At 40.3% G+C, this 17850-nt stretch overlaps 1 protein-coding gene across 5 annotated transcripts in view; it reads left to right on the top strand.

Annotated features, from left to right (window-relative positions):
• Positions 1-17850, top strand: part of LOC146304607 (receptor tyrosine-protein kinase erbB-4-like) — a 319877-nt gene that overhangs the window by 147085 nt on the left and 154942 nt on the right. For all 5 annotated transcript variants that reach the window (XM_084713356.1, XM_084713357.1, XM_084713355.1 and 2 more), the window contains exon 2: positions 12572-12723. In XM_084713356.1, the coding sequence (XP_084569482.1) occupies positions 12572-12723 (152 nt within the window). The remainder of the gene's footprint in view (positions 1-12571; positions 12724-17850) is intronic.

Below are 17850 nucleotides of genomic sequence, written 5' to 3'. Positions count from 1 at the left end.
AGCGATCAATGATTTCCATTTTGTGGCAGCCTTGAGTCAACCTTGGATGCAAGCGCTGATCTCTGAAAGCGTCTCAAACTTGCATTTTTGTTCTTATAGAGTTTCTTTATGTGTGACAAAAATTTACCATGGTGAATTTTTTCTTAAGGGCAGCAATGAATGTTCATGATGTGCTAATGTTTTGCAAAGATCATAGATTATACATCTTATTTATAATTTTTATTATTCGTTGTGTAACATTAGCCCTGCTGGGACATACGTCAAATCTTTTAGTCAAGACTGAGAATTCGCTGGACAAAGTTCACCCAAGTTGAACTCAACTTTTGTTTGCCACTGGGAGTGAATTTCTCATTCATCCCTTTGCTTGCATAGAATGGAAGCAAATGGTGCGCCAAATACTTGCCAGTGTTAATTTCACACATGTGTGGCTGTGCCCTAAAGGTGCGGCCACATTACCTCACACTCGGTCTAGAACAGGCATGTGATGTCACTGGATAATAAATAAATCACAGCAACCATAACCACGTTACAGTTTGCAGTCTGATAGTGAGACGATGAACAAGTGATGATAGAATACGTTATTTCCATGCACAGGACACTAGTGTTTCTATTGGCCGACTGAGCAAAAGTGAACTCCAGTCCACCACAGCCGACTACAGATTATTCAAAATGACAGTTTCTGTAAAAGGAGACTGGTTGGTTTGGCGAGAGCAATAAAGCAGCTGTTTCTGGTTAAGTAAACTGTATCTTACTCTTTGAAAAAAAAGGTCTCTCTATAGCGATCGTTTTGATCATTTTGACAGACGCAATCTAAGCTTGTCAGTGGAGAAACAAGGGCTTTTGAATGTATTTTGGTGGTTGTTGTTGTTCCCCATTAGTGACCTAGACATAGAAACAAACCCAAGGAAGCCTGCAGACAGTACTCAGCATTTAAATAAGTCAGGGTCAACCCTCTTTGCATATTCTTTGGAGTAGAATAAAATAATTCTTCTAAAAAGATGCTCAAATTGAACATTAATCAAAGATGAGGCAGCAACAGACAAGGATTAAGTATCTGGTCTGTATCGATGACATTAAATGTGTTTTTAAGTAGGGTTAGTAGTGCATTAATGATACAGCAATTTACATAGCTTTTCTACTGACTTTTTTTGGTGAAGAAGAAGAAGTTTTTTTGGTTAAATTTACACCAAATGTCCATCCTTGTTTATCATTCTCATAACCACACTTAGGTTAGAGGTAATGTTGTTAATAAAGTAGTAGATCGACAGAAAAAAGTCATTTTTAAGCAAAAGTGCAAAACAATGTGAATATTTACTGGATTTCTTCACCTGCAGTGATAGTTAAGAAAGCATCTTTGAGTTTTGAACAGAGGACATTTTAGCGAATATAATCTGCAGATTAATTAAGAATGAAAACACTCATTTGTAGCAGCAGCAATTAAGGCACATTCATGCTTAGAGGTTAAGTTGAAACACTAAAGTGACTCCAAAAGAGACAGCAGGACTTTGCAAATTGAATAAGCCCATTTCAAAGAGTCTCCTCTTTTTTTTTTGAGGGATATGTTTTGGTCTCGGCCTTCACTAACAGGGACAAAGAAGAGAAGGAGGCTGCAGCATTTTAAGCAGTGTCACCAAACAGCCAAAAAAAAGCTTTTAAAAAGTAAAAGTTTGCCTGGATTAACATACTGTCTCACCACGCAGCACCTTCAGAGATAAGGATGAGGCGAGGAGGGCTGATTAGGAATAGATTAACCTACTTCCTCAAAGAGTCACACACACTTTTCAGCATTTCCCAGTTTGCAAAATTTGAACAAAGTTCAAACAACTGTACTGCGCCTCTACTTTTCTGCTTCACTTAGCAATCATTCTATCATATAATTGTTTTGTTACATCTATTATTTTGGTGCCCCGTGCGAGGAACCCACACTTTTGTGGGTTTTTCTCAAACATGATTGCAGTTGTTTCACTTCAGCACATAAAAAAAAACTGAAAAGGGGTCACACTGACCCTTTATATGTGTTGGAAGACTTCTGTATATATTAAAATGTACAAAAAAGCCCAGAAATATCATAAATTTGAGATTCATTATTAACTGTGTGAAAGTCTTACCATTCTATTAACCAAGGGCAACCTGCAGGCCTCTAAAAAAGTACTATACTGGAGTTTTAATTTGTGCTATCAGTCATTGTGTGAGAGTAGGTACTTTTCTCCCCCTTTTTTCTAACGGTGGGTATCTCATTCTGGAATGAAACTCTTCATTTCATATACAGTAAGCCCGCTGAGCCTATAAGCTCCTCGGCTGCCTCGTCAGCACCACCTCAGGACTGTGCGTGGCTTCTCAGATGGTGATGATGATGTCGGTGGCGATGGCGGTGGCGATGAGGTGGGGATGAAGGCCGGTAGGCCCCTGGTAATAACCCGCGTCCACCGCTGATGTGGTCCGGGCTGCTGGGGCCATTTGAAGCTGGGCGTGTGCAGGATGTGTGTGTGATGAAGCGATGGCTTCTCTTGAATGGGATTCCAGCTCAGAGCAGAGGAGTTTACAGCCAGATAGACTTCTGCGCATTCATGATAAAGGAACATTCTGTGTATTGTTGTGTCTGCATATAGTATTTTGGTAACATATAAAGTCAGGCTCACCATTTGCAGTTTTTCTTGGAAAATACACAGCAGGAAAAAGTTGCAACCTGCTTTTCATCACAATTTTCTTTCTTTGAATGTTTTTTTTTTTGCACAAAGGCAATACTTACGCCAGTTAACAGTTGTTCCTTTTGTGATTTTGACAGCTAAGAAAATGGATCTTTTAACCAGGACTGAAAAGGAAAATGGGGAGAAAATGCAGGGTTTTTTTTGTTGTTGTTGTTTGTTTGAATGGTCAAAAAAGCAAACTACTTGGCAGCAAAGTCTTTAGTTTGAATTCAGCCTTGGAATTTTGTTGCATGTCATCACGCTTTCTGAGTCAAGATATCATAGGATACCATAACTGCTTCTGGTAATATTATGGTCTATGATACACAATACACAGTTATTATTGATATTTGTTACAATGTCACAAAATATTATGTCCTGACATACATGAAATTTGAAGCATTTTTTTAAATAGAATTATATGTAAAAAGTCTTCCTTTTGAAAATAAATTTAACTTTTTATCATTTAATCGAAAGACCAGATAGATAATATTATATACTTATATAATAATAGATAGTATAATAAGAAAGTGAGGATCCACTTGTAAAAATATTGTTTTGTAGCACTAGTTGTTGTTCTTTTAAAAAAATATATCACTGTTTTCAGCTCTTTAAATGTGAATATTTGTTTATTTAAGTCAGCTTTTCATAATGAATTGAATATCTTTGGGTTTTCGATTGATGATCAGACAAGACAGACAGTTTGAAGACCTCATCAGTGGTTATGAGCATTTTTCACTGTTCTCCGACATTTATATAGACCAGACTACAAATAGATTGATTGAGAAAATCCACAGATTATTTCACAATTAAATTCATTGTTAGTTGCAGGCTGAGATATGCATCGTTTATCTTGTTCAAAGCTCCAACATTGTTTCTCTGCTTCACTTCTCTCCGACAGGCTGCTGCTGTCAAAGGAAAGGTGCTTAATTTAATACTTTGTTACTCCTCTGGTGCAGACCACTGTGATCAATAATTGTGAACCTGAACAATGAATTTGAAATGATTGCAAAGGTGACTGAGAGAGGACCAAATGTGATTTTCAGAGTGTAAGTTCACATTCTCATCTTCAGGACTGAGCACTAGTGTAGGGGAGAAAAAAAATGTCCTTATGCCTTAGAAATTTAGTTATCGGTTTTTCTACCGCGGGAGAAGCTGTTTATTTTGAACTTTATTGATCAGAGCGTCCTGAAGCCGTAGGAATAAAGCTGAATAAATTCGTAAAAATTGATCAGATGCGTGAAGGATCATGCTGCTATGTGCGTCCTTGCCCTGCACTCTCAGGCTGTATGTTTGACCATGACCTCCAAAAAAATAACACTCCAGTTTTAGAGATTTGTGCCAATATGACACTTCAAACCTGCACTCTTGTAAATATACACTGAGATTTAGTAGATACAGAGAACAGATTTGATGTAGTGTAGAGTTCCTCTTAGGATAAAGCATTTAGAAGGTGTAAAAATGGACATTACATTACATCATACCTACTTATGATATTTTCTGCTTGGCTCAGAAATGTGACTGCCACTTAGTGAGCTAAAGGTAGATGAGACCCTGTGTCTTTGAAAACAAACTGTAATGCTTCTACGCTCGAAATAGACCACTATCCAGCGAACAGAGCCGTGACCTTGTGCCACAGCTTTGAACCCTCTGTTTTACTTATCTTTTCATGTCCGCGTCGCTTCGCTGACCCCTGCAGTTACCAAGCCACCCACTCGGTCAGCCATTACGGCTCAAAACCCAGAGGTTAACATCTTTTTCCACCGTTTAAATGTATATGTGCTCTTTCCTCTGACGTCTATTAATGTCAATTTTCCAAGAAATGCGATGGCGTGTAATATTGTTTGAATTCAGAAATGATCTCCCTATTTAGTAGTTGTGGCGGAGTCCGCCATTCCCGCTCCGAATTCAGGGATTCATGGGAAAATGTTGCCTGTGTGTATAATCCAGCGCAAAATGATAAGATTGCACTGTCCCTTTACACTGTGTCAGAGCTCTAGTAAAGGGATAGTTCGGATTATTGGAAGATGGACCAACACAGAAGCTAAGTAATGTACTGCTGTGGACAGGGGCGGCAGCAAAAGGTATTTTAGCCACATAAAAAGTGCACCCTATATTTAGGATGTTTTCCCCACTTTACTTTGCTCTCAGAAAAACTTTTTCAAAAATACATAACAGTGGAGTTCCTGTGCTGTTGAGCAACAGTGAAAATATTCTAAATATGGCATACATTTCAACTAATATTGTGTTTTTTAAGGTGGCTAAAAGAGGTTTTGTTGCTGACCCTGTCCACCGTAGTTCATTGCTTAAGATCTAAGCTGGATCTTCTCTCCGGTTCTGATTCATTCAAATAATCCACACTGTCCCTTTGAGTTACTGCTAATGCAAAGCAGAAAAGGGTCAAAAGTGATAAGAAGAGAAGACAAGAGGACTGATGGAAGAGCGGCAATAGGAGGACAGGAACGTGTTAACAGATCAGACGCAGAGAGAATGGAAGCTAAAGAGGAGGCAGCAATGTGAAGGAGAGGAGATGAAATGAGAACAAGCAGAGCTGGATGTGTCAGTGAGAATAAGCAGGGAGGTAACTGTCTGCCTTCGTCTCTCACTACATGGATGGATCAGAGATGGGCTCAACAGCCAAAACCAGCGTGCACACGTTGCCCACACACTTCCCCGCTCGTACCTGTCCTGCATTAATCACTTCAGCTCTCTAAAAAAGGACGCTCCCTCATTGTCGCTAAACTCGCTCGTCGGTTCCAGGAAGAACGGCGCGAGGCGGGATTAAGTTGTAATTCAATTTAGGGAGATTAAATTCAGTCAGTTTCAGCTAGAAACGCAACTTGAAGGGATACACCGGCAGCAAAACTAGGTTATGCAGCTACAAGAAGTTCTCTTTTTTTTATTAATTCAATGCATATGCATGCATTCAAATGCGTACACAAGCCTCATGGAGCCAGAACACACATACAATCATGCACAGAATGTATTTACACAAAAATGTACATAGACACAGACATAACATGCACACACTCCATCTGTATTTGAACTGGAAGAAGACCAAAGAGAAAAAAAAATTACCATCATCAGCGCCTGCCAACGCAAGTCTTTCCTCTCGTTATTGCTCATTATCTATTAGTTATAAAGACATGCACGTCATCAAAGTGAATGAAGAAACTGACTCTCTAGTGAAAGCATTGAGTCACTGGAGTCTGATATCTGCAATGTTGGACTGCTGAGCGCATGAAAATCCCCAAGAATTGTACTATGCATTAGTATTGCCAAGAGCTTACTCGTTCTTCTCTTTCTATTGTTCTCTCTCTTTTTTTTTCTGTTGGCTGCTCTGTTTTTTTCTGCTCCTCCCTCTGTTGCATTCATCGTTTTGCCTCTGTGACCATTTTGGTTTTCTTTCTGCCTGCTTCTCTACTCGCTGCTCCTCTCCCACTGATGGATCCCTTTTGGTGATGATCATGAGTGAAATTACAAAACTGTTCTCACCAGAAGAATGACGGTATTGGTCACGTGTTCAGGTGCTTGTGACTACTCGTCTTTACCCGGCAAGGAATTCTGGCCACGTGCGTGTTTTTTGTGTGCAAACCTGACCAAACAATTGGAAGCCCTCACATTTCCATGTTTAATTGGGCTTTGGTTGCACATAGGCAAATGGTCCAACAACAGTGTGATTTGTAGTTTAGTTTTCAGGAACTTTTTCTATTTACCACCCAGTGTAAATCAGTTTTATGCTGCTGACTGGTTTCCTGGTAGACTGTTCAGCTAGTCCCAGAATCGGCACCATCTTCTTCTGACAGTGGAAAAAAAAAGTTAAAACATGTTGATCTGCAGATATGAGCCATAAATGTATCTTTGCATCTAAAGATAGCTTACCTGTCTAACTCTGATTGACAGATCACTCCGATAAGTAAAACTAACAAAATATTCACGTTTGAAAACTTGAATCAGGGAAATTGGATCATACTAGTTACAGCTTATCAATGATCTAATTCTTGCAGCTCTACACTCCTCTAATTTAGCATTACACTTTTATTCCACCCACTCTTGTCAAAATGTGTTGACTACATTACCCACAATTTAAATGAATGGCCAACAGTGCAGCTTGAAGTGTGGGTGTGTTATGCTAGTAGCAGCTAATGTAGTTATGAACAGGTGAGCTAACTTTTTTTTTTCCATCTGCACACCCCCACAAATATTTGTTTTCCATTTTCAAGCTCGTAGTTTTCAGACACTGACTCATCGGCCGTCACCTGAGGCAGTTTATCCCACGTGTGCAGCTTTTAACACCTGTGAACAGACTCTGATGTGTGAAATTTCCCTTTCAAAGAGTGACTGCAGCTCGTTTGAGGTGTCCTGTTATACAACCTAATGGCCACCTGCCAGCCAATCAGAATCTTTTTTTTCTCCTTGACAATAGAAAATCACTCATGAGCTATTTTTGCAGTTTCCAATGAAATAAAATGTTTCTAGAATAAAAGCCCTAGTTTTAAAATAAACAATGCTAATGACCCTTTTGTGTAGTGTCACCCTTGTAGGTTGTAATTTAAAGCTGGTTTTGTTAAGTTTAGATAATTAAAACCACTCGGATAAGGTCAGAGAAGCTTTAGTTTTAAAGAAATCGAGGTTGGATAAATGAGCTGCCTCGCCTGTCTTTGTCTCTGCAAAGGCGAAGCTGTAGCGATATTCTGCCTATTGCAGGGATTGGCAGATATATGTCTCCGACCACACACACACACACACACACCGGAGCTGTCAAGTGGACATGGCCCCGTGTCACCCGATGCATTAACGGGGGAAAAAAGCAGCGGCTCGATACTTACATTGTCCACCGCTGAGCCTGAGAGAAAGAAGAATGGAGGGGGCAGAGACAGAGAAATGGATGGCTAAGGGCAGAGAAAAAAAGAAATTAGGAAAAGAGGTAGAGCAGATGGATCTAGACACTTTCAAAATGAGCCCAGAGAAAAGAGCATTTACAGTAGAGCGTGTCGATATGAATGCTAATGCTCCTGGACGTCATTCCCACTCTCGCAAATACAAAATTGTGTCTCTCTTTTCGTTCTCCGTCTTGCTTTCAATTCTATTTTCCTTGCCCGGCTTTACCTTGCTTACTCACCCCGAATGAGTGCCATTTCTCTCTTTGTCTGTGTGTGTGTGTGTTTGTGTGTTTGTGTGTGTGCTGTCGGCCGATATTGGCTTTTGAGAGTTGTTTTCCCCTCACTTTTCACCTCTCCCCTCTGATCTTTTATCACCACACACAGACATAAACCTGCCGCACACACGCCTGCAAGTAGGTTTCAATAACTGATTATTACAGACGCCCGCTAACCTTTCACACACGCACGCGCGCACACACACACAAACAGCAAAATACCCCACCCCCCACCAACACACACATACCTTCATCGATCCGACCAATTTTAGATCCTCGCGCAGACTTCCTTTGAGTTTGTAGCCGCTCCTAAATCATTTCATCTAATAACTCATCTGTGTGTGTGCGTGTCTGCGGGTGTGTGTGGTCAGCAAATCTCATTTATCACCGTAGCTCAGGTCCCCTCACTGCCATTCTGTCCCACACAGCCCGTACCCACAGCAATATGGAGGATCACAGAGGAGAGGAAGGAGCGCTCATCTTTGCAGAGCCAACGATCCATAAAGCAATATGGGAGTTTATGAGCTCTCAATGTTGTTCAATATAGGGGCAAGTTCAACTATGCAATAGTCCATTGGTTTTTTCTCCTCTTTTTATTCTCTCTTTCTCAAATTTTCCCACTTTGGATGTGCAGAGAATGAACTTTAGGTTATGAAAAATGTACAGCAGGTGTATTTGAAGGACGTGACACAGGGTGCAAATAGAGGACGCTGACAGCGTTCCTACTTTAAAATCTTGTTTATGTCAGTTTATTTGATCCTTATTAAACCTCAGTGATCTCTTCAGATTGAAATCTCAAGGCCTTTTCATTATTAATCAGTCGGTTATTTTCTTGATTCACTGTTTGATCCATAACATTTCAGAAAATACTAAAAGCGCAAAGTAACATTTTTATTGAAGATCAAAGATGCAGTACAGTCTTCTAATTCCTTCCTTTATCCAACAAACAGTTCAGAATCCAAAGTTTGTAATTATAGAAAACCAAGAAAACCGGCAAATAGAAGCTGTTTTTTTTAGTCATCTTAGCCTATAAAAATCACTTAAATTGAGTATTTGATCATCAAAATTGTTTTTTTATCTCTTTTAATTTATTCCAAGTCAAAAAAGAAAACATGTTGTTTCAGTCGTGCGATTTCCATCAGATATACCACACAAAACGGATAAAAAAAGCAAAGCACAGAAGCAGCATTCACTGAAGGCATAAGGTAAAAGATATAAAAGACATTTTAACAAATAAAGATGCCCCAGACTTTGTGTATGTTATTGTATGTTTCTATAGTTCTTTTCTTGCAGAGGGAGTCTTCAGGGTGTAAAAACAAATATACTGTAAATAGAAGTGGTGAAGGATACCCTGATAAAGAAGGAAGTACCACTAGTATGAAGTGAGCATGCTCTGATACACAACAAATATGATATATACATGACATAAGCAGATAATAAGCAGAATCCAACGTACAGTACAGTACTGGAAGTGAACTGGAAGAGGCATTTAGTATCGATTACAAAGAAAAAGTGGTTTCTACATCACCAGCTTCAAAATAAAAGCCTCAAGTATGATTGTACAAAGGAAGAAGCTGAAGTGCAGCAATCGAGCAAAAGAAAGAAAACCAGTGTTTGCTTTTGGTAGAAGTTGTCGCCATCAGTGGTCAAAGAAATATTCAGATCCTTTATGAAAGTAAAAGCAGGAAGGGTTCAAAACAATTCTATTAAAAGAATCAAAAGTACTCTCATTATGCAGAAAAATGTTCCTCCTTCAACTCTGATGTTTTTGGATTAATATTACTGCTGCATTAGTGTGAATTTTTAGATGTCAAAGGTTGAGCTCAGTCTCACTACTTTATAGAGTGTTGGGTAGTTTAATCTACAGCAGTGCATCAGATTCTCTGAGATCACCATATGTTTGTAGCATCCCTGTCCTGTGAAAACCACATACCTCTAAAAAGTTTCAGAATAAAAGCAGCCCTGTTCACCAAACATTTTTCAGGTAATCTGGGGTTTAAAGTAGTTTATTTAGCTTCATCCTCCAAAGAGGACGTTTTATTCGTACATGGCTTTCACTGGACAGGAATGGACAGTTGTTACTTGCAAAACGACAGGAGGTAAAGTCAAGAAAATGTAATTATAGGACAGTCACTCACATACCCATTTGCTAGAAACTTCTGGACCTGAACCCAAAGCCAGTCAGTCCATTTTCTTCTCAGCAGAAATGGGAAGGTCTGTTCTATGTCTTGTTAAATAGAGTAAGTTTGAATAGGATTTGGCAAAAAATGTGAAGCTGGATGGAATAATATCCTCTGACTCCCATTTTTACAAACCAAACCAGCAGTCGCCAGTTGCAGTTGTTGGCAAAAATGTTTTTTTTTTTTCTAACAGCTAAAAAAGTGAGGCCTGTTCGAAGTTGAACTGCTGACAAACTTTAATGAGCAGTTTAATTACATTCAGCCAAACTCAATTCCGGTGCCTGCGACACACCGACACACACACCAACACACAAACCTCCAGTCGTGCCCGTGGTAACGTGGCGATGGTGCCAGCTGAATGGAGCAGATGGTAACAGGACTGAGGCTGGGGAGGCTGACTGACTGGTGGAAAGGCTGGCAGGGATGGAAAGAGGGCTTGATGGGTGGAAATAAGAGGAACTAATTACAGTGGTAGCCTCTGCATTAGTCCACTGTCGGGCATTTAACATTAGCACTGCAGACAAACAGTAATTTACCGGGTGGATATGTTTTTAACTCTGTTTTTTTCTCCCCTGTTATTTTAAAATCAAGAGAAAAGCAAAAAAATTCTCAAGATCACGAGTCAAAGGTGCCATCAGTTTCAGTTTTCTGCGGTCTGCCAGTCAGAGGCTCCTTTGGCTTTTGTGCAATTCTCAAGTCAGTGTTTCCCCTAGATTTTTTTTTTCAGGCCTGATGGTACACACCGAAAGAAAAACCCTAAACAGACGAGGCGTGTGGGATGGCATATTGACGCGGTCGGCTTTGGTCAGATGGCACAGCAGGCGGTCTGCAATTTATATTTGGGTTCAAATTTTTGTTCACTCTGTATAATCAAGACTCTTCAATCTCAAATTTTGCAGATTTCTGTTGTTGGCCTTTCAGTTGCTTTAGTATTGGAGTAATGTGGTCGGTTCTTTTGGTATTCGTAAGGATTCTAGCAGCTGCGTTTTGTACAAGCTGAAGCTGTTTAATGCATTGAGACTGTAGTGGACGGGAGTGGTTAGGGGAGACGTATCATCTGCATAGTCATGATAAGAGATATTATTGTCTTTAATTATCTGTCCAAGCAGGAGCATATAATGGTTTGATAATAAAGGGCCAAAGATGGACAGATGGATGCCTGGGGGACACCACAAGTCAGCAATATTGGTGCTGAGGTTTAATTTTCAAGGGAGGCAATAAAAGTTGTGGTCCACACTGTCAAAGTGTCTGGTATTAAGGTGCGTGTCATGAACATGAACACTAAAATGTCAAGTGGAGCTCAGAATAAATGTCCTGTTTTTCCTCACTACTGTTGCCCAGTGCTTGCTCATGGTGGACATAGCTGCGTCACTGTAAATAATATGAAAAGAAGTTCTAGATCCTCTCTAAATGAAGAGATACCTTCTATTATGATTTGGCGCCATCAGTAAAAATTAGTTGACTTGTAGTTCTAGGTGTGTGATTGTGTCTTTCTGCATTTTCATGATTATTTTTTTGTCTGTGTGGCTTAAACCAAGCGAACAGACTGCCAGTTTTCTAATTGCCCAGCCTTCCCACGCACCAATAGAGCTGTTTCTACTCACCATAATATCTTCAAAGTCTTGTAATCTCGTTGGCCGAGTAAAGTCTCCAAGTGAAAACCCTCTGTAAAGGTCAACCAATGTAATTTGAATATCTTTGATTAAACGGTGTGCCGGTGCCAGACCCAGACTGTAGGTCACTGCCTCGGAGAAATGATATCCGCCCCTCTCACCCCACTTGTCCCTCCCCGAGTCTCGACTCTCGGAGCTCCCTCATTGTCGAGGGTCACGTCTGCCTCACTCTGCACTCTTTTTAGCAATTTACGTAATCTCCTGGCCCATTCTTTCACCGCCACTACTCCCTCTGTCCTTCAATCCTTCCCGTTTCACTTCCCTTTATTTCTTTCCGTCCGTATCTCATATTCACACAATAGTTTTAGCCCTGAAATCCCTTATCCTAAATGTTCCTCTTCTGTCTTTTCTGCCCCCTTTCTCTCATTCTCCATTCATTATCTCGCTGATTCTAACATTTTTCAGAGACTGTACTATACAGCAGTCATTGAACCATGCATCTGCAGTCTGGTATGCTAGTTAAAACCTCACTCAGTGCGGTCAAAGAATCAGAGTTTTCCAGGCAAAAAAACTCTGGGGAAAAGAGACGGATGGTATTTTACATCAATTTTACCACTGAAAACGCTAGGTTAGCTGGTCGGCTGACCTTTAAGTGTAAAGGAGCACAATTGTAGCCTACTGTATGGGATCAAGTTAGCATGCCTGATGGCATTTCAAGATAATGACTATCATGGTCACGAATGACCGACAAACCTTAATTATACTTTTTATTCATGTATTCTGAGTTAATTCCAGCCACATTCTGAAAATCTGTTGTTCCTTTTTTCAGCCCATTAAGTTTGAACTCTACTTTTTGGATGTGCTAACTTGCCCCATGTGACAAATTGCCTCTAAAGTGACCCCAGTTTTTTTTCTTTGTTTCTTTGTCCCTAGTTTGTCCTGGCACAGAGAACAAGCTGAGCACTCTGTCTGACCTGGACCAGCAGTACCGCACCCTGAAGAAGCTCTACGAGAACTGCGAAGTTGTCATGGGCAATTTGGAGATTACCAGCATCGATCGAAACCGCAACCTCTCCTTCCTCAAGGTATGAATGTAGAACCATCTCCGGTTTGTTTTTTTTGTTTTTTTCCAGCAGAGGTTCACAATAGAATGAATGATATAGACTGAATATTTCCACACTTTGGAGAGGACAAAGGCTGGTTTTCAGGGCCATGACGAGAGGAAGGCAGGCAGACTGAGGTTTAGTGTTTCAGCTCCATGTATAGTGGTGAAGGTTCAGTCACTGACTCAGTATTTCCTACACAGTATTTGCCACTCAGTAGTTTACACGATGGTGGCAATAAATTGAGACTGCTGCTGCTGATCCTCAAAATCATCATCATTTTTTAAAAATCACTGACGGGTGTAGTGCCATACAACTCTCTTGTATAAAATTTAATGCATTTCATTATATGAATGTTTGGAAAAAGTTGCTCTATATTTTGAATTGTTTAGGGCGATGTATGGTACAGAAACACACGCTGTCCCTTTAATTATAGTGCACTGTAGGACAGTCAAAGAAACAGGACTGAACAGGAGGCCCATTCAGAGAAGGTCAGAATGTCTCAGCACCATGAGTAGTACTCAGTATTTTACTTTATTATATACAGAAAATAGACATTTCAGACCCATGAGTCATCATTTTGCATCATGACTCTGGCGAGGTATAACACCAGAGTATAACACAACATTGTTAGCAAAAAGAGTCGTGCTATGGATTGTGCTTTTTTCATTGCGGTGTGGGAGTTGTTTCAGGGCGCTATACAGCCAAATAAACAGGATGGGAGTGTTTCAGCACCATGGACAGCGACACAGGGAGGCTTTAGTGAGGGATTTCAGCACCATGGATAGTGACACTGATAGACTGGTTTGAGGAGTTTCAGCACCATGGATAGTGACACCGGCAGGCCGGGATTGAATGGTTTCAGCACCATGGATAGTGACACCGGCATGCCGGGATTGAATGGTTTCAGCACCATGGATAGTTACACCGGCAGGCCGGGATTGAATGGTTTCAGCACCATGGACAGCGGCACTGGGATAAACACTCGGAAATGTTGCAGCACCTCAACAGGTTTAGAAAGTTTCAGCACCATGGACAGGGACGGAAGCAGAGGGCTGGGACTGCATGTCTGAGCGGAGGCTGCTGGCTTTGCATATTTTTTATAACTCTCAAGAGAACACTGCTGATTCTTAGATGTGACTAGCTTGCTAGCTTACAAGCATAAACTGTAAATTAGACGGTTATGGGATCGCTCTGAATTGAATCCGTTCTATTTTAATTGTGTTCTGTAAGCTTGGCAAAGCACATCATGGAGCTATCTCACTAATATAGCAAATTAAATTGAGCGAGTTTGCCAACATTTATTTAAGTTTTTAAAATGCATATAGATATGCAGAGTGTGTGTTAGTTTTACTTACTACCCTGTCAAAAAAAACCCTTTGTTTATGTTACAACTGTCAGATAAATGCAACTTCAACAAAAAACTGTAGCAGCAGAATACTTTACTTGGCACAGGACTTCCATCCTGATGATAAAAACTTAAATTTAAAATAGAGAGGGTGTGATACATAAAATGAGATGAAAACAAATATATATAAATCAATTAAAGTTTAATTATAAAGCACTTTTAAAACAACCAAATGTGACCAAAGTGGTGTACAATAAAATATCAGGGTAACATAAAAATAGCAGTAGAGCTAACATTACAGTGTTATCTCATATGCAAATAAATAAGTGAAGAAACAGATGAAAAAACACAAAACCGTAAGGAAGTTTGTGGGTGTTTTAGTTAAGTTTAGCTTTTAAAGTGTATACAGAGGGGTCAACACTTTAAAAACTTTGCTGCACCTACTGTGAAAGCCTGCTCGCCTTTACCCCCTCAATACATGAGGACTGCCTGCCCTTTCCCTCGCCGGTTCGGCCTCACAAAGCAGCGTCAAACTGTGTTTTTGTTGTTGTTGCTTAGCGCGTTATAGCAGCTCCTCATCTGGATGCTAATTTAATGGTGTGACCTGCCAGGCTTTGCTCACAGGAGTGGTAAAATAGATGTTGAAGAATAGACTTTAAAGTCTGTCCTTTTCAGACAACAACTGAATTCTGTTATCACTTCTTGGATGTCGATCATCACCTACATCTATTTTCTTTCATTACATACAATCTGATGGATGTTACTAATTCACCAGACTGTTGAAAAGTGGAGTAGTCCTTTAAGAAGCAATAGTAGGACACTTGTACATTAGTATTCAGCTCATGAAGCTCAGCCTCTTATCTGTAGTGGTATAGTATGTAACCAGCACACTTGGACAGAACTCATGGATATTGATTGAAGCCCTTTGTCTGTACTATACAGTACAATGGAACTGATAATAAGGGGTGTTGGGAAGAATTACTATAAATATCTGTGACATACTGCAGGAAGATGAGCAGTATTTGAATGTAAAGTTTCTCTGGAACACAGTACTCTCTTGGGTCTGATTCTATGTGTGTGTGTGTGTGTCCATTGTCTTCAGCACTGTGTTTGAAAATTCACTTGTGCTACTTCATGTGCTTATACTGTACGTGCCACCAGGCGCCATTCCTCCCCCCTGCTGTTTAATGAAGTGAGGTGTAGTCTAATTACTGGGCCAGAGCTATCAAATGAATACCATAAACAGTCCCATTAGGCCCAGCATCATTAGGGAAACAATTAGGCATCTGGGGGATTGTTAAGTGGATGTGAGTTTGGGTGGTGGTGGTGGTGGTGGGGGGGTCAGGATTCAGGAGACTTATGTGGTTGCCATGGAAACTATATAGCAATCCCACTATTGGTCACAAGAAATCAGAGACCCCACCCTAATTCTTAGGAAGTGCTATGATGTGAGGATGGAGAGTTAAGTGTTTCACTTTCATGGACCACCCCCTTCATTTTCAATGATTTCATAAAGATAGTTAAAGAATTACAAGTGGGCATGTTTAGCTCTGCAGCACTTCATTGCAAAGCAATACAACAAGACTTTAAATTAAATTTAGAGGCATGATTTCATAAGATGTTATTAACATATTCCCAGCTGTAATGATCACAAAACCTTAAGTCAGGGCAACCCAATTAGGCAGCAGACAGGCCAAAATATATCATTGTGATTTTAATTAAATAACCTGCTAACGTTCGAGGTTTGTGGATGTTTAAAATTGTTTATTAGAAGATCGTTATTTTATTAGCAGGGTAACAAGCTCATTCATTGGTTAGGAGAGTCAAACTTAATGAAAGAAATATGTTAAATTGGGACATAGCAAATCTACAGGAAACCGACCAAAGTTCCAAGCTTGCTCAATTCTTATTGGAGCACAGAGTGAAAAGGGGCGGGTCTTAGGCAGGGTTCATGCTGAAAACCAAGAAAGTGGAGGACAAACATTGAAAGTTGCATTGTTTAACAGTTTTAGTATGTGTATCATGTATCAGTTTTACTTTCTAATTTTACAAGACAGACATGGCCGCGAGCCATTCTAAAAAAAAGTAATTGAATAGGCCTGCCTTAAGTCGACTCAAGTCAAGTCAAAATTTATACATGTAGCCCAAAATATCAATTTGCCTCAAGGGGCTTTAAAGGCTGTAAAGCGTACAACACCTGAGACTCTCGATTCTGGTTCAGAAAAGCTCCACAAAATCTCCTTTTAACAGACAAAAAACTGGAAGAATCCTCAGGAAGAGCTGCAGTGGAGGGATCTCTCCCCCAGGATGGACAAAAATGCAATATATAGACGTGAACAGAGCCTTAAATATGTTAGCAGCACATCTTTGGTATTTCTTTCTTTTTGTTTTTGACTTTTGCATTATCTGAAACTTTCACACACAGCGGTTCACACAAAGTTCAGTGCACACATGTTGTATCTTCACATACATGCCACACACATTTCAGCAGATACACTTCACATGAGCTCATGCATTCAGAGCCGCAGGCAGGCGAGGGATTTTCTGAGAAGGACTGATGCACTTGGAATCTCTGTGTTTTATTTTAAAACTGCAGCCTGGGAGGTCCTCGCAGTGCATATGGACAAGTGGATGGACACGGAGGGAAGGGAGGAGGGGTGAGGCGAGAGAAGAGCTAGAGGGGCGTCGCTTTTATGGCAGGCAAAAACAGCTGCTGCGCTAAAATTACAATGTTCAGCTACCGTGCCGCAGGGGCGCGTGTTTGTGTTTGTGTCCGCGTGTATCTGTGCGGAGGGAGCAGGGATACGGGGCAGAGATGGAGAGGGAGAGGGGGCGAGGGCAGGGACAGACAGGACGACTTTGTGATTTTTGCCTGGCGAGATGCTGACAGTTAGATGGATGAGATGGCTCCTCAGGTCCAGCTTTCCTCCAAACCGCATCTCTCAGTCTCTGCCTCCTCTTCAGCGAGAGTGCAAGAGGACCAGAAATATGATCAAGTTAGTTTTATAGCCCAGTCTGAATCAAATCTGGGCCATTTTGTATTCAGAAATACATCTTAGTGTTTGTTTTATCCAGTTTATAGGCCTGCATGTGTGGAGCTTACTCCGTTGTGTCACTATAAAGCTTTAGTAAAGATGGTGAGATGCACTTTTAGGACTGAAAGCTCAATGTCAAAGGTCGTAGTATTTGACCTCAGTTGACCTTTGATGACAAACAGAAAATAGATCCTACCTCACATCCTATTTTCAGTAACCGGGTCATGATTTCTGGAAAGAAATATTGCTTTTGAGTTTTTCTGATGCTTTGAGCACCACAAGTTAAGCGCCATCTACTTCCATTATATCCAAGAGAAGGCAGACATCTGTACTCGCACTGTTTATGCTGTCTGACCCCAGTTTTTCTTTTACACGTTTAAAAATCACTTTTGACCGAGCGCAACACAGCTCATAGGACCTTTTTTTTTTTTAAAGCTGTAATCTAGTTTAATGCCAAATATATTGAATTAGCACAGATCAGATCAAAGTTCATAAGACTCCTCATCAGTCTCCATCTGATACACAGAACAGAAAAACTCTAAAACTCCACCATTTGATTCAAAATAACCTCTCTTTCACTTATAGTCGTTAAGGGTTTAAAACCCTTAAAAATTAAAAATAAATAAACAAATAAATAAATAAATGTGCCAGATGTTTAACATTTTCTTCCCTTCTCTAATTTGCTTCAATTAGAAATAGGCAACAAAGCTCTTTGAGGCATTTTTA

This window comes from Lutjanus erythropterus, chromosome 24 (genome assembly GCF_056507025.1).
Source record: "Lutjanus erythropterus isolate fLutEry1 chromosome 24, fLutEry1.hap2, whole genome shotgun sequence".
Taxonomy (NCBI): Eukaryota; Metazoa; Chordata; class Actinopteri; order Lutjaniformes; family Lutjanidae; genus Lutjanus; species Lutjanus erythropterus.
This window is presented reverse-complemented; position numbering and strand designations above follow the sequence as displayed.